General features: G+C 39.4%; 1 protein-coding gene across 1 annotated transcript in view; it reads right to left on the minus strand.

The window, feature by feature from the left end:
* Positions 1-22,921, minus strand: part of TGM7 (transglutaminase 7) — a 65,077-nt gene that overhangs the window by 17,649 nt on the left and 24,507 nt on the right. Inside the window, exons 3-6 of the mRNA XM_043980567.1 lie at positions 8,495-8,671; positions 4,751-4,996; positions 2,931-3,049; positions 52-180 (exon numbers count right to left, since the gene is read on the minus strand). Coding sequence (XP_043836502.1) covers positions 52-180; positions 2,931-3,049; positions 4,751-4,996; positions 8,495-8,671 — 671 coding nt within the window. The remainder of the gene's footprint in view (positions 1-51; positions 181-2,930; positions 3,050-4,750; positions 4,997-8,494; positions 8,672-22,921) is intronic.

Below are 22,921 nucleotides of genomic sequence, written 5' to 3' on the forward strand. Positions count from 1 at the left end.
AAACTTAGACAATTCTGTGAGAGGAAGGAGAATAACTGATTTCTTCCTTACCATAGCACTCACCACCCTACAGATATACATAACGCTGTTTCTCTGGGAATAGTCCTTGGAGGGATTGTTTAAGAAGTTCAGGTTTCTGTCCAGAATCTCGAAGCAGATGTCTATAATGTCATCTTCAAACTTTCCAGGGATTTCAAAGGAAAAAAGTGAAGAGATGAGGGGAAAAGGAGGCTGGTTCTTATCTTTAAACCCACTGGCACAGGCTCCTAGAGAGATATTTTTCATCTCAAGAAGGAACCAATATGCCAGAATTGCTAAATTAATATTTAATGAGTGAGTAAAAGGCATTTATTAGTACTGAGTATGTGCAAAGAACTGGAGATACAAATAGAAAAGCAAGATTTTCTAAATTCTCAAAAGAAGTTTATATGCTATTTTACTCCCCTGCTCAAGAAGCTTCAGAGGCTCCCTATTGCTTCTAGGATAAGATACAACCTCTTCTGCTTGATATCCAAAGCCTATCTTTCTAGACCGATTTCACCTTACTCTCACTTATACATTCTATGTTCTGTCCAAACTGGACTACTTGCTCTTCCTGATACAGGGCATTGTATCTAACACACCCATGACCTAGCATAGGCTCTCCACCTGCCTAGAATGTTCTCCCTTCTCACTTCTGCTACTTGGAATCCCTAGCTCCCTGCAAGGCTCAGTTCAAGGGTCATCTACTACACAAGGCCTTTCCTGATCTCCATCTACCCCAGTTATTAATATTCTTTGCCTATGAAATCACTTTGTATTTACTTGCATGTATTTTGTATTTATTTAATCTATGCATAGTCTGACTCCTTAGAACATATACTCCTTGAAGGCAGGGACAGTTTTTATCTTTGTATTCCTAAGTCCTATCTCCTATCAGTGCCCTGCACATGGTGGGAAATTAATAAATATTTTTTGAATGAATGAATAAATAAATATATCATTATATATGCCAATTGATGCAAAAATACTTAGGATCATTGAATCATAGACTGAGTTAGAGTTGGAAAGCACCTCAGAGGCCACATAGTCCAACTAATGAACACTTCTTATGTATCGACACTGTGTTTGGCATTCTGGGGAATACAAAGATGCATTTAATGTAGATCCTCTCCCTCAAGGAGCTCATATAGTCCAGATGGAAAGCCAAAACTAATGCACAGAACAATTAGAAAACACTTAAATATTGATACATGGGTTATTGATGCAATATAATATAATATAACATAATACAATAAAACTCAGGGTGCTATAATAGAATAATAGAAAATTATGTATAACATATATGTATATAATATATAATACAAAAAAGTACTGGTCTTGGAGTCGAGTTGTTATTGTTCAATCATGCCCTACTTTTCATAACCCCATTTGGGATTTTCTTGGCAAAGATACTGGAGTGGTTTGCCATTTCTTTCTCTAGCTCATTTTATAGAAGAGGAAACTGAGGCAAACAGGGTTAAGGGACTTGCCCAGGGTTATGCAACTAGTAAGTGTCTGAGGTCAGACTTGAATTCAGGAAGATGAGTCTTCCTGATTCCAAGCCCAGTGCTCTACCCACTGCACCACCCAGCTGCCTGGATAGACAATAGATAGCTACTAAAGATGCTTGCAAATGAGAGCAACATGAGCAGATCCATAGATGAGAAAGACTATTCTGGTAGGGGTATGAAGGATGGATAGGAGGGGGAAGAGGGTGGAAGGGGTCTGATCTGTTAAGAGGCTATTACATTATTCCAGGTAGGTGATATCCGGAAATGTACTAGAATAATGGTGGTGTGAACAGATATAAAAGAATGGATATAAGAAATGATGGGGGCAGCTAGGTGGCGCAGTGGATAGAGCACGGGCCCTGGAGTCAGAAGTACCTGAGTTCAAATCTGGCCTCAGACACTTAACACTTACTAGCTGTGTGACCCTGGGCAAGTCACTTAACCCCAATTGCCTCATTAAAAACAAAACAAAACAAAAATAAAAATAAAAATAAAAAAAGAAATGATGGTACAATGAACAGGACTTGGTAACTGGTTGGATATTGGTAGTAAAGTAGAATAAAAGACTCAAAAAAGTCTTAAGTTTTCAAATACAAGTGGGTGGATGGCGGTTCCACAGATAGACATAGTGAAGATGAAAGGAAGAATAGTATTTCATTATTTTCTCCTGGGAAATTCAACAATGGAAATCCTTTATTGCAGAAGGCTATACAGGAAATAATGCCCACAGGGGAGAGTCAAGTTTTAATGAAATAGGAACTACAAACCAGATATTAGACCTCATTAACCCCACCAGATTTCTGTGGTGATTCTAGTTTTGACTCTGTCTTTGCTAGTCACCTTCTAACCCTTCAGCTCCCTGATCCCTAACCCTGATTCACAGGCTCATAGATCTAAAGCTAGGAAGTACCTTAGAGATTACCTAGTTCAGTCCCTTCATTTTAAAAATGAAGAAACTAAAACTCAGAGAGATTTAGTGACCTATCCATTGTCACACAGCTAATAAACATTAAAGGTGAAATTTGAACTCAGGTCTGACTACAAAGCCAGTTTTCTTTCCTCTGTAGCACACTGCCTCTCAAAACTCAAATTTTTGATCTTATACTTGTTTGAAAGACAATTCTGCCCATACCTGCACAAGAATTTCCCACCTTTGTACCTATAATCTCCTTCCCATTCTTCATTGTGGGAAAGCTTCAGTCAATAATACCGTGGGATCTGCCCAGTTGAGGCTCATGACATATATAATATATCATCTATATATCATCCTCTATATTCCATGCTTACATTTTAGGCCAGGTCATGGTCCATCTGGAAGACCCTCGTTGTTTTCCAGGAGTTTTCAGACCACTCCTGGAAAACTCTTAGACTAGATGTCATTGCACATTATGATATTACCTGTCCATAGTTCCAAGGCCATGGGGTAATCCAGTTTTCATGTCCCTTAAAGATGAATCCATAGTCCATCATAATATACTCCTGTAACTGTGTTTGACTAGGTAGGTAGACTTCATCCTCTGAGAAGTGAAGAATAGGGGGGGGGGGCAGGAGTAGCAAGAGTCAGGGAAGGTTCTTCTATCTGAATTAATCAACCAATCAAACAACATTTATTATTGTGATAAGAGCTGGGGATACAAAGAAAGATAAAAACAGTCCCTGTCTCAAGGAGTTTACATTTTAATTGGGGAGACAACATATACATAAACAAGTGTATATAAGATAAATACAGAGTAGATGGAAGTGTGAGAAATGATTATTTCTTTTTTTGTTTGTTTTTGTTTTGGAGGTTTTTTGGTGGGGCAATGAGGGTTAAGTGACTTGCCCAGGGTCACATAGCTAATAAGTGTCAAGTGTCTGAGGCTGGATTTGAACTCAGGTTCTCCTGAATCCAGGGCTGGTGCTTTATCCACTGTGCCACCTAGCTGCCCCAAGAAATTATTAATTCTCTCTTGTATTAAATAACTAATTATTGTATTAGGACCAAGGTTTTTCCCCTTCTCATACTTCCTCAACCAGTGTGGGAAGTCTCTCTTAAAGATATACTCAGGCCAAGATCTAATCAGACAATAGAAGAAATTCTAAGTTTGGGCAAATGGGTGCATTCCTGCTCTTTGTGTTTGCTTAGACAGGTCTAGGGAAGTGTCGATTCTGCCCTTTGTTAGACAGGTGATATGGAAATCATTCTGCTGATCCAAGTTACCACTCCAGGACCCTCACTGTAATACAGCCTAGCCTCTCATTGTAATATTCATTTTCTTATTAATTGTTAACCAATCAGAGTTGATTGCCACCCCTCAGGAACACCTACTCTTTGAAGGGCATATAAACTGTGAACCCACTATTGGGGTCTTTCGTCTGAGATGACCAGATGACCATTCTTTTATTAATAAACATGCTGGCTTGTTAATAAGATGGCTAAATTACCCAGAAATTCTCTCTTGAACCTTTTTTTTTTTTGGTGAGTCAATTGGGGTCAAGTGGCTTGCCCAGGGTCACACAGCCAGTAAGTGTCAAGTGTCTGAGGTCAGATTTGAACTCAGGTCCTCCTGACTCCAGGGACAGTGCTCCATCCACTGCACCATCTAGCTGCTCCCTCTTGAACCTTTTTAAACACCACAGAAGGTAAGACCTATAGCAGCTCATTGGGGGCTGGAGGGGGGGAGGAGGGGGTCAGAGAAGAGGCAATAGGAGGCCTAGAAAGAACTCCAGCAGGAAGGTAAGCTGAATATAAGGCTTTCAATGGGGAAAAGCAATGGATTGCTTAAATTATGCTGGTTCGGGGAAACAGGTATAAGTAGACAGGACATCTATGTCACTTTAGATGAGTTACTTAACCTCTCTAGTTCTCAGGTTCCTCATCTGTAAAACTGTACTAAATTATCTCAGTGGTCCCTTCCAGCTTTAAAGCTAAAATCTTATATTATCCCCAAAGGCAAGTGGGTATTTTTCCCAGGGGCCTATGATAGAAACTGTATTTTCTGTATTTTTGTGTGAAAAGGAACAGCAGCAACCTTCCATCCCTAAATCCTTTGTCTAATGGTCCAACCAATACCAAGGGAATTAACTCAGCCTATTTGTGGTACCTCCCCCCCCCCCACACACACACACACAAGTCCTTGTTTAGGTTAATAAGAAATGCCTGGGGTTTTTCACACATTTTGGGGTGATACATTCACAATGGGTTTGGTGATCATTAGGCCTTGGGCAGCAAGTCTTACCTGAACTCCAAGGGTTAAAAAGCAGGATGAACTCCCCAAGCCGATAAGATTCAGTTCGGCCTGGTGGGTGAGAGATCTCTACCTTCAAAAGATAACGACCGATGATGGCATTAGCTGGAGAGGACAGGGACACCTGGAGTGAGTTCTCATATGTACTGAAATTGAAAGCACTCCAGTGATTTTTGGTTCTGGCCTTGGTTGAGACAAATCTCACTTTGGTCCCCTTTGACTCCGTGGGCTGTGGACCTGGAGTAGAGAAAAGAGGGAAGACAAGGCCTCAGAGTTGATTAAATATCAAGTCTGTGGTATAAGGAAGGGTGTTCAGTCCTTTTTCAGTCATGTCTGATTCTTCATGAGCCCATTTGGGAATTTTTTTTGGCAAAGATACTAGGGGATTTTGCCATTTTCTTCTCCAGCCCATTTTACAGATGAGGGAACTGAGGCAAATAGGGTTAAGTGACTTGCCCAAGGTCACAGAGCTAGTAAATATTTGAGGTCAGATTTGAACCCAAGTCTTCCTTACTCCAGGCCTAGCAATCTATCCACTGCACCACCTACCTGCCAGGGGAAGGTAGAACCAGCTTTCATTGTAGGCAGAATAGATGGTCAGCTCTCTGTCTTGGTTCCAAAGGTACTGAAAAGATTACTCCAACCCACCTATTCCACCATTAGCTCCCAAATTCCACAATGCATTTCTTTACCTTCTCATGGAATAAATGTTTAGAACTACAAAGGATCTTAGAGATCATCTGGTCCAACTGTCTCTAGAAACTAGGAGGCACAGTGGATGGAGTGCTAGGACTGGAGTCAAGAAGAGCTGAGTTCAAATCTAATCTCAGACGCTTACTAGCTGTGAGCCTGGGCAAGTCGCTTAACCCTGTTTGCCTCAGTTTCCTCATCTGTAAAATGAGCCAGAGAAGGAAATGGAAAACCACTCCAGTATCTTTGCTAAGAAAACCCCAAATGGGGCCACAAAGAATCAGACAGGACTGAAAAGACTGAACAACAAATCCAACTGCCACATTTTAAAATGAGGAATTATAGACCAGAGAAGTTGTATCGCTTGATAGAACAACAGCATCTTGGAACTGGAAACAACTTTACAGGTCATATAGTCTATACTTAAAGAACTCCTCTACAGCATTCCAGACAAGTGGCCATCCAGCTTCTCACTGCAAATTTCCAGGAAAGTTCTACTACATCCAGCCAATAAGGGGACTCTTTGTTATTTTAGAGGGTAAGCTGTTTAGCCCTGAGTCACACTGGGAAGCAGCCTCCAACCCTCCATGGTTGACTTTGGAACCAGGAAGCACTATTAAGAGTATATTCTGGGGCAGCTAGGTGGCGCAGTGGATAAAGCACCAGCCCTGGAGTCAGGAGTACCTGAGTTCAAATCCGGCTTCAGACACTTAACACTTACTAGCTGTGTGACCCTGGGCAAGTCACTTAACCCCAATTGCTTCACTAAAAAAAAAAAAAAAAAAAAAAAAAAAAAAAAAAGAGCATATTCTATGGGATGGGTCCTATAGATCAATTGAACTTCTACTAGAGAAGACAGATTTAACAACCTCCTCTCACTCCTCCAAACCCAAGAGCAAATAGAAAGGAGAAAGACAGTGTGGGGCAGTGGATATGATACTAGACTCAAATCAGGAAATTCTGTATTTGAATCTCACCTCAGATATTTGTTACCTATGTGACCCTGGAGTCTTTCTGATTCCAGGTCTGGCCATTCTATGCACTATGGTGCCACCTAGCGGCTCCTACCAATTTGTATACCATCAATAAACTCAGAGCAACTGAAAGTTCAGCTCTATTTCTATTCCTTGAAATCCCTGACCATACTGGCTGAATGGTGTTTTGGAAAACTGAACTGAACTGGCAGTCAGGAGCTCTTAGTTTTCTCCTCATCTCCACCACGGGAGGTGACCACCTCTGGACTTTAGTTAGTTAATCTTTAATATGAGGGGAAAAAAATGTTGTTAGGTAATATAGTAATGACATTGATTATATTTTGGATCAGGGGCTCCAAGGGTATCCTGGAGCCAGTTTGTACCAGCTCCTGAGCATGGATTGTTAAATTTTCAGTGTGAATTATTTACACAGAAATTGGCAAATGTTACAAATCCAAAGCTTCTTTTACTATTTTGCTAATGGTCTAAACTTAAGAAAGTGATGCAAAAAATGTTAGTGATGCAGATGAAACTTAAAAGTGTATCATGCTGACCAGAGAACATTATACACAATAACAGCAATACTGTACTATGAATTGTGAATGGCTTAGCTATTCTCAGTAATACAATGATCCAAGACAATCCCTAAGGACTCCTGAGACAGAACTGGTCTTGTCTGAATACATTCTGAAGCATATGTTTTTCTTTCTTTCTTTCCTTCCTTCCTTCCTTTTGAGTCTTCTTGTACAAAATGACTAATATGGAAATGTTTTATATGATTGCACATGTATAACCTATATCAGATTTCTTGCCATCTCAGGGAGGGGGGAGGGAAGAGAGAAGGAAGGGATAAAATTTGGAACTCAAAACTTAAAAAAGAAACCTAAATGTTAAAGCATTCTTTTAACATGTAATTGGGGGGGGGAATATTATTATTTTTTTAAAGTGTATCATGGGGGCAGCTAGGTGGCGCAGTGGATAAAGCACTGGCCCTGGATTCAGGAGTACCTGAGTTCAAATCTGGCCTCAGACACTTGACACTTACTAGCTATGTGACCCTGGGCAAGTCACTTAACCCCCATGGCCCCACAAAAAAAAAAAAAAAGTGTATCATGCTGGTTGTTGAACATTGATCAGCATACCTCTGAATAGCTCTAGAATTGGAAGGGAGCTAAGAGGTCATCTAATCTATACCCTCGATCCCCTCCCCTTCCACCTTCTGCAGCTGTTTCTCCCCCACTCTCTAATCGTTAGTCTCTCCCTATCTACTGGTTCCTTCTCTGCTGTCTACAAACATTCATAAGTTGTCTCCCCAATACTTACAATATTCTCATGGATCCTCCTACCATCCCCACCAGCTATTATCCTATCTCTCTCCTCCCTTTCTTAGCCAGACTGAAAAATCTGTTTATATTGGTTGACTCCATTTTCTTTCTCCCCACTCCCTTCAACCCACCCTGGCAATCGGGAAAGAAAGTTTGGATAGAGAAAGTAGGAGAGCATTGGGCAGATGGCTGAGTAGAAAGGGAGGCAGTGCTATGAAGAGAAGACTGGGAGAAGACTCAGAAATGGGAGGTCCAGACCCAGAAGATAGAGAGGGAAGAAATATTTATTAAGTGCCTACAACATGCCAAGCACTTTAAAAAAATGATTTCATTTGATCGTTACAACAACCCTGTGATGGAGGTGCTATTATTTTTTATTTTTATTTTTTGCGGGGCAGTGAGGGTTAAGTGACTTGCCCAGGGTCACACAGCTAGTAAGTGTTAAGTGTCTGAGGCCGGATTTGAACTCAGGTCCTCCTGACTCCAGGGCTGGTGCTCTATCCACTGTGCCACCTAGCTGCCCCTGGAGGTGCTATTATTATCTTCATTTTACAGTTGAGGAAACTGAGGCAGGCAGAGGGTAAATGACTTGCCCAAGATCACACAGCTAGTAATTACTTGTATGTGGCTGGATTTGAATTTGTGTCTTCCTGACTCCAGTTCCAACATTCTCTGGAACCATATTATATCACTCCCTAGGTACAACGGAGAAGCTCTGATGCTGATTGTGGGAAGCAGGGGATTACCTGTCTCAGCAGTGAAGACGATCTTGTCTGTGTCTGCATGGAAGGGCCTGCTAAAGTTCAAAGTGATGACAAAAGCCTGAGCCCTTCGCACAAACAGTCTCTCAGAACCAATCTCAGAAGTGTGGTGCTCCTTGTTGTTCTTTGGGCTCTGCAGGTTTGAGGATTTCAATCCTAAGACTGAAAATGGGAGGGGGAGATTAATAATAATAATAATAATAATAATAATAACAGCAACAATAATAATACCTAATATATATGTAGCACTTGTGAGTTCAGACCTAAAGCACAAGGTCTAATGATGTTTCTTCCCTGCTCAAAGCCTTTCAGTGGCTCCCTATTGCCTCTTCCTCATTTAAAAGTCACAATCTGACTCTACCACATTTTTCCAGGCTTATTTCATATCAATTTCTCTACTTTCCAAACCAAACTTCTAACTATTTCCCAAATTCCACTGCTGTGCTTCCACACAAGCTATTGCCCATGCCCAGAACTCCTCCTCACCTCCACCTTGGCTCCCTTCTAGGCTCAACTCAGATGCTACCCCTCTATGAGTCTTTCCCTGAATCCATCGATTGTTAGTACACTTCCGCCCCCTCAACCTATCAACAAGCATTTCTCAAGTACTTGCTATATGCCAGGCACTGTACAATTCACCTTCCTAAAAGCAGGGATTATTTTTCATTTTTGTTCTTATACCTCTCAGTGCCTAGTCTAATATCTTGCATATGGTAGATGTTTAATAAATTTTTGGTATATTATATTAAATTTCATTTAGATCTTTTAAAAAAGCTTAATGTACATCCTTTGTTTTTATAACACTTTCCTGTAGAACTCTTCCTTATAATCAAGAAAAGCACCCAAGTAAAACTGATCAATAGTATGATTGCATCTAATGCCATATGCAGTGTTCAACACTATTGCCAAATCTGTGGTTAGCTATCTTTTAGTGTTGTTCTTATTTCCATTATAATCACTGTGCATATTGTTCTCCTGGTTCTGCTTTCTTCACTTTGCATCAGTTCATACAGGTCTTCCTATGATTCTTTGAATTCCTCCTATCTGTTGTTTCAAGGACCTTGTAAAGTCTCCTAAATGATATTTACAATCACTCAGAAGAGTTCAGCCTAATAATACTCACAGGAAAGACCTTTTGTGCAGACTATGATACCAAACTGAATGGAAATCTCATTGATCTGGCTCATCAGAACCTATATCTTGTACAAATAGCTGGGTCCAGAATTGAATAGGAAGAAGAGAACAGACTTGATTGTCTTCAGGTAAGTGTATGGTTCATTCAATGACCTTAGGCTTCTCTTTGAAACAAAGTTCTATCTTTTTAATACCAGTATTCTTTTTTTTTTTTTAACGGGGCAATGGGGGTTAAGTGACTTGCCCAGGGTCACACAGCTAGTAAGTGTCAAGTGTCTGAGGCTGGATTTGAACTCAGGTACTCCTGAATCCAGGGCCGGTACTTTATCCGCTGTGCCACCTAGCTGCCCCCTTAATACCAGTATTCTTACAGTGATAGCTGCTAATTGCAGAATACCTCAATATTTAAAGAATCATAATTGTTCATACTATCTCCACAACACCTTTTGGACACATGTCCTCTCTACTCCCAAAGCCACCAACCATCCTTGTTCAGGCCTTCTGTAACGATTGGAATAACGCCACCTGCTGGATACTTACTGTAGAGGAGTTCTGCCCATGAAGGGAAGGTCTTTGAGGGCAAGACCAGGAGTCAGGAAGTGACGCGGGCTAGTGGGAGGAGGAAGGAAGAGACTGGCGCTCAGTCTCGCTCTCTTTCCTGAGGACGCTGGCGGAGAAGGGAGCTAAAAATGTGCTCTCCCTTTAATAGATAGAAATCTAGGCCTTTCTCTCTCTCTTTACCAAATTCTTGTTTTCCTTAATAAATGCTTAAAAGCCTAACTCTTGCTAAAGCTTATAATTTATTGGCGACCACTCATTAGATATTTTAGACAGTTTAGCTAGAATTTTAGCCCTTAACAGATGGCTGACCACGAAGAGGAAAGCTAACCCTCAGTCTTCTGATCTGCTGGTTGGGTAAGAAATTTCCCCTCCCTCTCCCTTTAACTGCTAAGTACTGGCGCACTGGCTGTGTTTTCCTTTAAATTTTTTCGAATGGACCTTTTAAACTCCCTAATTACCCTATTTTTGATTTTAGTCTGTTTAACCAGACAAATGGGGGATAAGATCATGTTAATGCTTTGTTTTTGTGGATTTTCTATTTTTCTTTTTATTTTTGTTAAAAGAGCCAGCAACTTACTCACACAAGGAAATATCACTCCCTCTCCCAACCATGCTTTTTCAGAGAAACCTGAAGAGATTCCTGCAGCTTTTCCCAATTCTAACTCTAATTGTTGCTCTAATTTTGCATGCCTGGAGGCAATGACCCACCCTCTAGAAGTTTTTAATCCCCTAGCACCTGGAGGCAAAGTGGGGGAAGAGGAATCCAGGCCTGAGTTCAAAATCAAGTCTGATTCAAATTGTGCTGGTCCCTCCCCTCCTCTCCAGACCCCACCCTCTACTCCCCCCATGGCCAAGCCCATTGCTTCCCCTGCCCGGGAAGTCCAAAGATCTAATGCGCATGCTCAACTTTCTCTAACTACATTTGCAGCTTCAGGCTCAGCCCTTCCCCAGCCTGGCTGTGCTTCTGAGACAACCTTAGAAAACCCTTTAAATTCCAGATATGCTCGTTTTGTTCATAATTTTGCTAACCTGCTTTTGTCTTTAATTAGTAATCTTATAAAGCATTTGTATGGTGAAAAGACTGACAGACAATATAGAGGGGTTAAAGAAGAAAAACTTAAGCCGAATAAGAATGACAATCATCAACATAGTTCAAGACTCCGCTTCTTTTGCCATGGAAGGGTATATATTTTACAGAAATGTAGAAGTAAGCAGCAAGGTATTGATATGAGTATTGGGGATTTTAGATATCGGAATCAAAAGTGTTCTAAATTCACTCAGATTATTAATAGTATCAGTTCAGAGGTTACATAGGATTTCTATGCTATTACATATACATTTTGAAATTAATGGTATGGGTTTATTTTCATAGAGATTTTAATGCTTTTGAGATTGTGTCTTATACTTAGTTTCTAAAACAAGGAGAATATTTGTAAAAGCTTTTTATAGACATGTGATCAAGTTTATATTTTATAATACTCTTATTGATATTAAGTTCATATTCATTTAGATTTCCTTAGTTTGAATTTCACTGTATTTTATTGTTCAATGTGTATTTTCTTCTATTCATTTGTCTATCTAATTTTGAAACATTGCAAGATGGTTTTGATTTTATTATACAATGTTAATTCTAGGAGTATTGTGCTCCCATATTCTGAGTTGTTTGTTTTTGTTATTTTTTCTCAACTGATTATTTGATCAAACTCTTTAAAGCATTTCCCTGGCAAATTGGTTGCCATGGCAAGTGTAAATTGATTCTAGAAGTATTATTTTTGATAAGCACATTCCCAAAAAAAAAAAAAAAAGAGGGGAACATTTGTAAAAGTTTTCTTTTTTCAAAAAAAAAAAGTTCTTTGAGATTCTGTTGTGCTTTAACTTGTATTTAAGTATGTTCTGATTTTTCACAAAAGTAATTGTATACTAAGTAAAAAAAAAAGGGGTATTATTTGAAATTGTTGCATAATTATATATTGTGTTCTGAGTCAAGATGTATTCACATTTTTTGCAATCATTTATTATCCTCAATTTTTAAATCCATATGAGACTTGGATTATGGGAACTTATCATTTAAGACATTAATTGCCTTTATTCTGAGTTATCAGATGCCAGTTGGCCAAGATGCCATCCAATCACAAGAGGAATACATGCAAGAGCAGACACTGAACTGTCACATGAGGGGAGACATGCATGAAGTCAAGGTATGGCTGAGGGAACGGCTTTTGACAAATGTTGAGGTTGGATTCTCTTGGTTTAATATTTTATTCTCTTTTTCCCCACAATATTGTACAGATGGCTGGAAGTATTCATCCCACCCATCTCACTTCTACACCTGGCTTCTATGCTCCCTCCTATATGCCTGATGCCATGGACATCTCAATCCCATGCATCTGATTAAGTCTGACTCAGTTTCTTCCAATATGTTCGGTGGCATGGACATATATTCCATCCACCTATTTTAAGCCTGGCATACTGTATGGGCAGTACATATTGCTCAAGTGTGGGAATGCTCATATCCCATCATTTCTCTGTTCTTTTATGGTAACCCCCATAATTATCTCAGGTGTCATGATAAATACAGTGTTGAATTTGGCCTTGACACCTGTTACCAATTATATTAGATTTTTTAATTTCTCATAATGGCATGAGGATAATTAGGCAGATGATGCAAAAAGTGATGAAACAAAGATAAAAATTATTTTTAAAAATTAATATCGCAGCAATTGTCTTCTCAATTACCCTCCATAAGGGGGGACTATAGTAAGATTATAATTTTAAAGAATGTTTCAATTTTTGTTTTATTATATGTTTCATGTGTAACAACTAAGATTCTGTATTCCCTTAGACATGTTTTTGAGAACTTTCATTGTTTGATTTGATTATTGACAAAGCTATTTTAAAGTTGTGTTAAGCTCAATTTTGTAGGAAGTTTTCCTGGCTGATTACCAGCATCCACACATCAACCCCTGAAAAGACTTCCATTCTACGACTACACCTAGAGGACATCTGAGAAAAGACTTTCAGAGACTTTAAATGAACAGTTTTGATTTGTTCTTTTTGTTGGTTTTTTTTCTCTTTCTGTTATAATATACACCATCTGTAACATGTATTCTCTGCAGAGGCCCTCCCTTTGCAAGACTAATGTCAAAGCGTCGGTTCATGAGGACAAAAAAAATCGCCCCTCTGGACAAAACTTTCCTCTCTTCCTTTTCTATATTGTTGTTCACATATTATTAGTTAGCAATAGTTATCATATTGTTTTTACTGTTCCGTCAAGGAAACATTTTGTTTCTTGAGGAACAACAGGGGGGACTGTAACGATTGGAATAACGCCACCTGCTGGATACTTACTGTAGAGGAGTTCTGCCCATGAAGGGAAGGTCTTTGAGGGCAAGACCAGGAGTCAGGAAGTGACGCGGGCTAGTGGGAGGAGGAAGGAAGAGACTGGCGCTCAGTCTCGCTCTCTTTCCTGAGGACGCTGGCGGAGAAGGGAGCTAAAAATGTGCTCTCCCTTTAATAGATAGAAATCTAGGCCTTTCTCTCTCTCTTTACCAAATTCTTGTTTTCCTTAATAAATGCTTAAAAGCCTAACTCTTGCTAAAGCTTATAATTTATTGGCGACCACTCATTAGATATTTTAGACAGTTTAGCTAGAATTTTAGCCCTTAACACTTCATCATCACTTCTTATGTAGATTATTAAAAGAGCCTCCTATTTTGTCTCCCTGCCTCCAATCTCTCCTGCCTTAAATCTAACCTCCACTGCAACTGCCAAATTAACATTCTTAAACTGCAGGTCTATACCAAGAGAACACTGTACACATTAACAGCAACATTCATAATGATGATCAACTGTGAAAGACTGAGCTATTCTGATCAATATAATGGTCCAAGACAATTTCTTTTTTTTCCCTTTTTGCAGGGCAATGAGGGTTAAGTGACTTGCCCAGGGTCACACAGCTAGTAAGTGTCAAGTGTCTGATGTCGGATTTGAACTCAGGTCCTCCAGAATCCAGGGCCGGTGTTTTATCCACTGCACCACCTAGCTGCCCTGGTCCAAGATAATTTCAAAGGATTCATGGTAAAAAATGTTATCCACCTCCAGAGAGAAAACTGATGAACTATGAGTACAGATTTTGTTTTTCACTTTATTTTTCTTGTGTTTTTTTTTTATGGCCAATATAGAAATATGTTTTGCATGACTTCACAAGTATAATAGACATCATATTGCTTGCTTTCTCAATGAGGGGAAGAAGACCTGGAGAAAGGGACAGAACTTGGAACTCAAAGTTTTAAAAAATTAAAAAATAAACATTAAAAACAAATAATAGGGGCAGCTAGGTGGCGCAGTGGTTAGAGCACTGGCCTTGGATTCAGGAGAACCTGAGTTCAAATCCAGCCTCAGACACTTAACACTTACTAGCTGCGTGACCCTGGGCAAGTCACTTAACCCCCATTGCCCCGTTAAAAAAAAAAAAAAAGAATACTGGTATTAAAAAGATAGAACTTTGTTTCAAAGAGAAGCCTAAGGTCATTGAATGAACCATACACTTACCTGAAGACAATCAAGTCTGTTCTCTTCTTCCTATTCAATTTTGCCTCACCCAAAAAAAAAAAAAATAGAAAAATTTTTTTAAAGGAAATAGGGAGAAAAAATAAAATGCAGGTCTGATTATATCATTCCCCTACTCAAAAAGTTTTGGTGGTTCCTTATTGACCCTAGGATAAAATACAAACTCTCTGTCTGGTGAAAATTAGGAAAATCAAATTGATTCCATTCTGTAATTTATTTCATTTGGTATCACTACTGACATTTTGTATAATACCTGAGTCATATTGCATTTGTCTCTGAATTAAGTTTAGAAGTTCAGCTTTCCTGTAAATCACTGTTCTATTTTCCTGTCAAGGAAATCTGTAATCCCCAAAGGATGCAGGTCGATGCTAGTGATTTTGATCTGTTATTTCTGCAACACTGACTGTCCTTCAAGAAAATCTGGTCTGTTATTGTTGTGACTAGCTATGCAGGTGGACGCCACCCACGAGCTTTCCATAGCAACATGATAGAAGAAGAGGCTGTTGCTAGCTTTGCATTCCAAATTTCCAGGCAATCATATTATTACCCACATTTATGATGCTTCAGGCTTTGTAACCAATTGCATTGTTTTCCCATCTATGAGGCTGCCTCCTAGTTTTTGGATGCTCCTCCTTTTATCCATAAAAATTATCTGTCAGTCCTTATTTAGGAGGAACAGCAAGTAGGCCACTGTCACTTTTAAAATATTAGAGCTTTTACCAGCTCTGGATTCAGGAGGACCTGAGTTCAAATCCGGCCCCAGACACTTGACACTTACTAGCTGTGTGACCTGCGCAAGTCTCATTGCCCAAAACCAAACACACACATACCAAAAAAAAATTAGAGCTTTTATTAGTAACTGCTACCCTTACCCATAAATTTAATGTGCTTAGAGCTTTGTGCCTCCATTTACATTAATTTCTTTTTTTTTTTTTTTGTGAGGCAATTGGGGCTAAGTGACTTGCCCAGGGACACACAGCTAGTTAAGTGTTAAGTGTCTGAGGCCGGATTTGAACTCAGGTACTCCTGACTCCAGGGCCGGTGCTCTATCCACTGCGCCACCTAGCTGCCCCCATTTACATTAATTTCTATCAAGATACCTGCATTTACAAATTCCCTAACACCAACATCAAAAGTCCCATTTTATGGTCCAAAAAGAGGAGTCAAACAGCCTGTATTGCTACTTTCAACACTCCTGCCCTAACCAGATTAGCATATAGTTGGGAAATATTTAACAAAATAAGTAAAAATACAATATAGACAATGTTAATGTGTGGTATTCTATGCCAATATGTGACCTGTGGGGATCCTCACATATGATTTAGTGTCTAGCATACCACTGGTCCAAACAAAATCACCTATTTACTGCTTCCCTTGCATAACAATCCATCCCTCATCTTTACACTTTTGCATAGGCTGCTTTCTCATACCTAGAAGGCTCTCCTTCCCCACTTCCCCCTTGTAAAATTCCCAGCTTCCTTCAAGCATAGCTCAGATGCCACCTCTTACAGGAGACCTTTCCTAATCCCTGCATGTTTATGTTGTCCCCCCACCCCCAGAAATTAATTTGTATTTACCCTGTATATATTGTGCACTTATCTGGACACAGACTGTTTCCCCTCAGTGGAATGTAAGCTCCTTGAGTGCTGAAATCCCCAGTATCTGGCGCATAATAGATGCTCAGTAAACACTTACTGAAGTGAATTGGATTGGGTCCCTTAAAGGGCAATTGAATTGCCAGTTAATTTATGGAATTATTCATTGATTTACTGAGACTCAGAAAAAAAGGGAAAAATCTCCTGGAGGACGTTCAGGTAGGAGGGATGCCCTTGCTTTCTACCCATGAATTCATTGCATCTAGCTTGTAAATAGCTTATAGTCTCAGCCCATCTGGGTCCAATAGGAGGCAGGCACATCTGGTTTTCTGGATACTCAATGGGAAAGACTATGATAGCAGCAAGTGGGAGTACTGTCAATCACACTTTAATAAGGCACAAGGAGTCCAGAGACAAAGGTCCCACAGAGGAAGAAGGCAGTATTCTGCTGGTCTTAGAGGATGTGTCAGGAGCTTATCTGAGGCTTACAGACTTATAGGTAGTTACAGGACTGAAGGGCCCTTAAAGTAAGGCCTAGATGGTTTCCCTAAATTTAGCACATAGTTTTGGGATGTGACCTTAGTAAATTTATAAGACAGTTTCCATTGTTTCCTATGATCCCCTAATTTATGGGAGTAACTTTTTTTTATTGCAAGTTACTGTTATGCTCCCTTAATTTATGGGAGAGTCTGCAAGTGATTTATAGGTTCGTGTTTGCAATCTTACTTCCTACTATTGTTACTTTGTACTATCTACATATAAACTTGCTTATTATACTCATTAGAAGGGGAGGTGGTCAATGGGACCAGAACAAGATACAATTTTAACACACCAATGGTGGGATCTTGGGTGGGCTTAATAAACAGGCGTCAAGATATTACTAGTGACAGGCATCATAAAACAGATGTGAGATGCAAAAGGAGGCAGATTGGTCCTGTAGTGAGAATTAACAGCAAGAGAAGGGCAGCCTGAGTGCTACAGTGGTCCACATGTAATGTTAAAGAGATGCTGAACAAGACCACCACACACCCCTCACATTGGACTGGAAGGATTTATGGGAAAATGTGAACAAAAGTCACAGAGAATGCAGACTGGAATAGATTACAGTTTTCACCACTGGAGGGAGTACCTACACTGATTAGCTCTCAAATCCACTGATGTGCAAAAGTCCATTTGTGTCTGTATTTACTAATGACATTGGTTTATGCTTTTGTTTCTCAGATTTGTCTTGTTTGATATAGTAATCCAATTTTATTGTTGTTATTCAATTATTTCAGTCATGTCCTACCATTTGGGGTTTTCTTAGCAAAGGTACTGAAGCAGTTTGCCATTTCTCTAACTCATTTTACAGATGAGGAAACTGAGGCAAACAGGGTTAAGTGACTTGCCCAGGGTCACACAACTACTAAGTGTCTAAAACTGGATTTGAACTCAGGGCTTCTTGCCTCCAGTCATGAAACTTTATCCACTGTAACACCTAGCTGTCCCCAAACCTTTTTAGCCTCTTAGAAATGGATGACTTAGTATTCCTCTCTGTTTTGAGACTAACTACAACACATCAGATACTTGTCGACCAGTCAACATTTCTTATCTGCCAGACACTGTACTGAGCTCTAATATTTTAAAAGTGCTGTTCCTCTAAGAAGACATACCACATCCCAACTCCAGGCATTTTCTTTTTTTTCTTTCCTTTTTTTTTTTTTTTGGTGGGGCAATGGGGGTTAAGTGACTTGCCCAGGGTCACACAGCTAGTAAGTGTCAAGTGTCTGAGGCCAGATTAGAACTCGGGTCTAATTGTGGGATTTCACTTGTGAACACATTTGGGCCTGGAGTTTTTGCAGAGCAGCTCTTCAAAGCCCTGCCTGATTTTTCTCCTAAAATTAATCCATTTAGGTTATCTAATTTCTGCTTTCTTAATTTTGATTTCCTGAAGGTAATCCTCCATTTCTTTTAGATTCTTAAATTTGTTAGCATGAAGTTGTCTATATTAATTTCTAATAGATTTCTTGATTTCTTTTACCTCTTGGGGAATTCTTCTTTCTCATTCCTAATTGTGGTGATCTTGGTTTGGATTCTTCAATTTTAAATTAAATTTACTAGTTACTAAGCAATTTAGTTGTGTTTTTTTTAAGTATCTCAAATTTATTTATTATTTACATTTTTTTCTTACTTTTAATTATTGGTTTTCAACTGTGAAAGACTGGGCCATTCTGATCAGTACAATGATTCAAGACAATTCCAAAGGATTCATGATGAAAAATGCTATCCACATCCAGAGAATGAACTGATGAAGTCTGCATAGACTGAAACATAATTTTTTTCACTTTATTTTTCTTGCTTTTCTTTTTTTCTAAATAATAAACATTCTATTTATAGTTTTGAGTTTCAATTTTTATTCCTCCTTCCCTCCCTCCCCTACCCCTTCCCTGAAGCAGTAAGCTATCAGATATGGGTTATACATGTGCAATTATGTAAAACATTACCATGTTAGTAATTTTGTACAAGAAAACTTGAATAAAAGAAAAAAATGAAAGTGAAAAATAGCATGCTTCAGTCTGTGTTCAGTCTTTGGAGGTGGATAGTACGTTTCGTCAATAGTCCTTTGGGATTGCCTTGGATCATTGTATTGCTGAGAATAGTAAAGTCATTCGTATTTCTTTTTTTTTTTTTCTTTTTTTCTTTTTTTTTTAGTGAGGCAATGGGGGTTAAGCGACTTGCCCAGGGTCACACAGCTAGTAAGTGTCACCTGTCTGAGGCCGGATTTGAACTCAGGTCCTCCTGAATCCAGGGCCAGTGCTCTATCCACTGTGCCACCTAGCTGCCCCATTCGTATTTCTTCATCAAACAATATTGCTGTCTCTGTGCACAATGTTCTCTTGGTTTTGCTCACTTCACTATACATCAGTTCATACAAATCTTTCCAGGCCTTTCTGAAATCATCCTGCTTATAATTTTTTATTCTTGCTTTTCTTTTTGCAATATGGCTAATATGGAAATATGTTTTACATGATTTCACATGTATAATTAATATCACATAGCTTGCCTTCTCAATAGGTGGGGAAGGAGCAGAAGGGAGAGAATTTGGAACTCAATTTTTTAAATGAAAGTTAAAAATAAATAAAACATTTATTTAAAATAATTGTTTATCTCATAATTGTTTAATTTTATTTTTTATCTCTGTCCTAATGATTACTTCTTGTTTTCTGTTTGTGTTGATTTGATGATTTGTTCCTTTTTTTAGTTAATTTAATTTCAATTATTTAATTTTCTCTCTTACTGAAGTAGGCATTCAGCACTATACATTTCCCTTTGAGTAGCACTTTAGCCACATTTTTTTTTTTTGGTGGGGCAATGAGGGTTAAGTAACTTGCCCAGGGTCACATAACTAGTAAGTGGCAAGTGTCTGAGGCTGGATTTGAATTCAGGTCCTCCTGAATCCGGGGCCGGTGCTTTATCCACTGCACCACCTAGCTGCTCCCTTTTAGCCACATCTTTTAGGTTTTATGTGTAGTTTCTATATTGTCATTATTTTTATTCTGCTATTCTTTTTTTTTAATTAATTTTTTTTTGCAGGACAATGAGGATTAAGTGACTTGCCCAGGGTCACACAGCTAGTAAGTGTCAAATGTCTGAGGCCAGATTTGAACTCAGGTCCTCCTGAATCTAGGGCTGGTGGTTTATCCACTGTACAACCTAGCTGACCCCTCTGCTATTCTTTTTATAATTTCCTCTTTTACCCCGTCCATGGTTTCCGCATGGACTAGTACCTATTAGTCAATGTACCAATACTTGTGGCAAATTTTCACAGGCTTACAGGATCATAGGATTTAGTACAGGAAGAAGGAAACTTAGAGATGACCTTTTCCAAATGTCTCATTTTCCAGAGGAAACTAAGGGTCAGGAAAATGATAATGGCTTGTTCTAGTTCACACAAGAGGTAAGTAGAGGAGCCAGGATTTTAACAGAGGTCTTCTGACTCCAAATTCAGTATTCTAGCAGCTTTACCCTGTTGTCTCTTGTTATTGTGCTATGGTGTGAAAATCCCTCCTTTTCAATACTTCCCTGCAGTAATGGTCCATGACTGTTTGTTTTTTTTAATGTAAGTTTCAGGTATGCTAGAATTCAACTCAATAAATATTCTTTGAGAGCCAATATTAAACACTGGGAATAAAAGACAAAAGGAAAATAATCCCTCTACTCAAGAGCTTTCCTCCTGCTAGAGAGGAATAACAAGTACAACAACAACAAAATCAATCATCAAAGTTGAACTGAAAAGTTATAATGACAAGTGTGGCCTCAAAGGGAAAGGAAAGAGAAAGGGAGCAAGCATTTATCATGCACCTGCTATGTGTCAGACACTATGCTTTACAAATATTAGGACACTGGGTTGGAACACAGTATATAATGTCAAACTTTTTCTACATGTTGTTTTTTTTATGAACTTTTAAAAAAAATCCTATGTTATAAAGGATAACTCTCTGGGATGAGGGAAAGAGGAAGGTTACATTGGGAAATATAAGTAGCATAAAAACAAAAGATGTCAATAAAATGTATTTTTTTTTTATTTTTTATTTTTTTTTGGTGAGGCAATTGGGGTTAAGTGACTTGCCCAAGGTCACACAGCTAGTAACTGTTAAGTGTCTGAGGCTGGCTTTGAACTCAGGTCCTCCTGACTCCAGGGCCAGTGCTCTATCCACTGCGCCACCTAGCTGCCCCAAAATGTATTTTTTTTTTAAAAGTTGTCTACCCCCAATGTTTTCATTTCTTTAACATTCACACTCTTCAGACCCAATGCCTTTTTTTTAGTTCTTATCTTTCTTGACCACTTCTCAGTATTCAATACTATTTGACCACCCTCCCCTCTACCCTACATTGGATAATTTCTCCTTCAGAAATATCATACTCTCCTATCTCTCCTTATATCTCCCTACCTACTCCCTTCTGACTCCTCCCCCTCTTCCTGATCCCTTAAGGTGGTTCTACCCTGACTTTGTTTTTGTTTGTTTGTTTGTTTGTTTTGCAGGGCAATGGGGGTTAAGTGACTTGCCCAGGGTCACACGGCTAGTAAGTGTCAAGTGTCTGAGGCTGGATTTGAACTCAGGTACTCCTGAATCCAGGCCTGGTGCTTTATCCACTGCGCCACCTAGCTGCCCCCTCTACCCTGACTTTGATCTCTCTTTTCTCTCCCTGTTTTCTTCCCTTCCCTCTTTTTCATGCCTATGGTTTCAAACACTGCCTTTATGCAGATGAGTCCTGAATGACTTCTGAGTTCCATCTCTGACTGCTTAAAGGCCATGTCCATTTGGATCTCCCACCATCACCTCATATTCAACAGGTCCCACCCTTTTTACCTTAGGCAGAAGGTCCTAACCCCTAAAAAAAAGGGCAAGATCTGGACACTCCACTAGCCCAGCATCCTTTTAGTTGAGATCTTAGTTCATTTTTTTCATGGGGGAAGGATTTTCCCAACAGAAATTTCATTCATTAACTCTTGTATGAATCTTTGTGACTTCCTTTGGTGTTTTCTTGGCAAAGATATTGGAATGGTTTGCCATTTCCTTCTCCAGCTCATTTTCCAGATAAGGAATTGAAGCAAACAGAGTTAAGTGACTTGTTCAAGGTCACACAGCTAGTGTCTGAGGCCAAGTTTTAACTCAGGAAGACGAGTCCCCTTGTGGGTGACTTGTAGATAGAATTTTTTTTTGTAAGGCAATGAGGATTAAGTGACTTGCCCAGGGTCACACAGCTAGTAAGTGTCAAGTATCTGAGGCCAGATTAGAACTCGGGTCCTCCTGAATTCAGGGCTGGTGCTTTATCCACTGTGTCATCTAGCTGTCCCCGTAGATACAATTCTGAACTTATATCCAGAAAGATTCATCTTCCTGAGTTCAAATATGAACTCAGACATTTACCAGTTGTTTGACCCTGGGCAAATCACTTAACCCTATTTGCCTCAGTTTCCTCATCTGGAAAACAAGCTGAAGACGGAAATGGGAAACCACTCCACCATCTACAGAAATTACATCTCTTTGGAGGGGGATAAGAGTAAAGGTAATCTTGATCTGGAGGCTGCATTTAATTGGACATATAGCAACCAGCTCAATCCTCCTCCTGGCATCCAGGAAGAATCACATCCATGCTGCTTTCTTCCTTTCCATGCTTGAGAGAGCAGAGTGAAAGGGTAGATTGAGCTCTTTCTCTTGAGGAGATTTGTGTTGTATTTTTTAGTTCCACTTAATGTAATTACCCATTAGACTCACTGAAGTGTCTTTCATATTAAATAGACAATGTATTCAAGGAAGAGAAAGGGTGGAGCTGTGAGAAGAGAAAAGAAAGCCAAAAGGATACTAAAAAGGGAGAACAAAGTAGGAAGTCATGCAAGACCAATCAGTGGAAATGTGCAGACAGCCAGGGGCCATCATCAACAGGGAATGATACACCCTGAACTGAGTGGAGTGGAGTGGCATGGAAAGCAATATTCTCAGACTAAAGATGCTGAGGGATCCCTGAGAAGCATGAGAGTAAAGAGAATAAATGGACAGAGAGAGGTAGG

The sequence above is a fragment of the Dromiciops gliroides genome, chromosome 2 (assembly GCF_019393635.1).
Source record: "Dromiciops gliroides isolate mDroGli1 chromosome 2, mDroGli1.pri, whole genome shotgun sequence".
Classification (NCBI taxonomy): domain Eukaryota; kingdom Metazoa; phylum Chordata; class Mammalia; order Microbiotheria; family Microbiotheriidae; genus Dromiciops; species Dromiciops gliroides.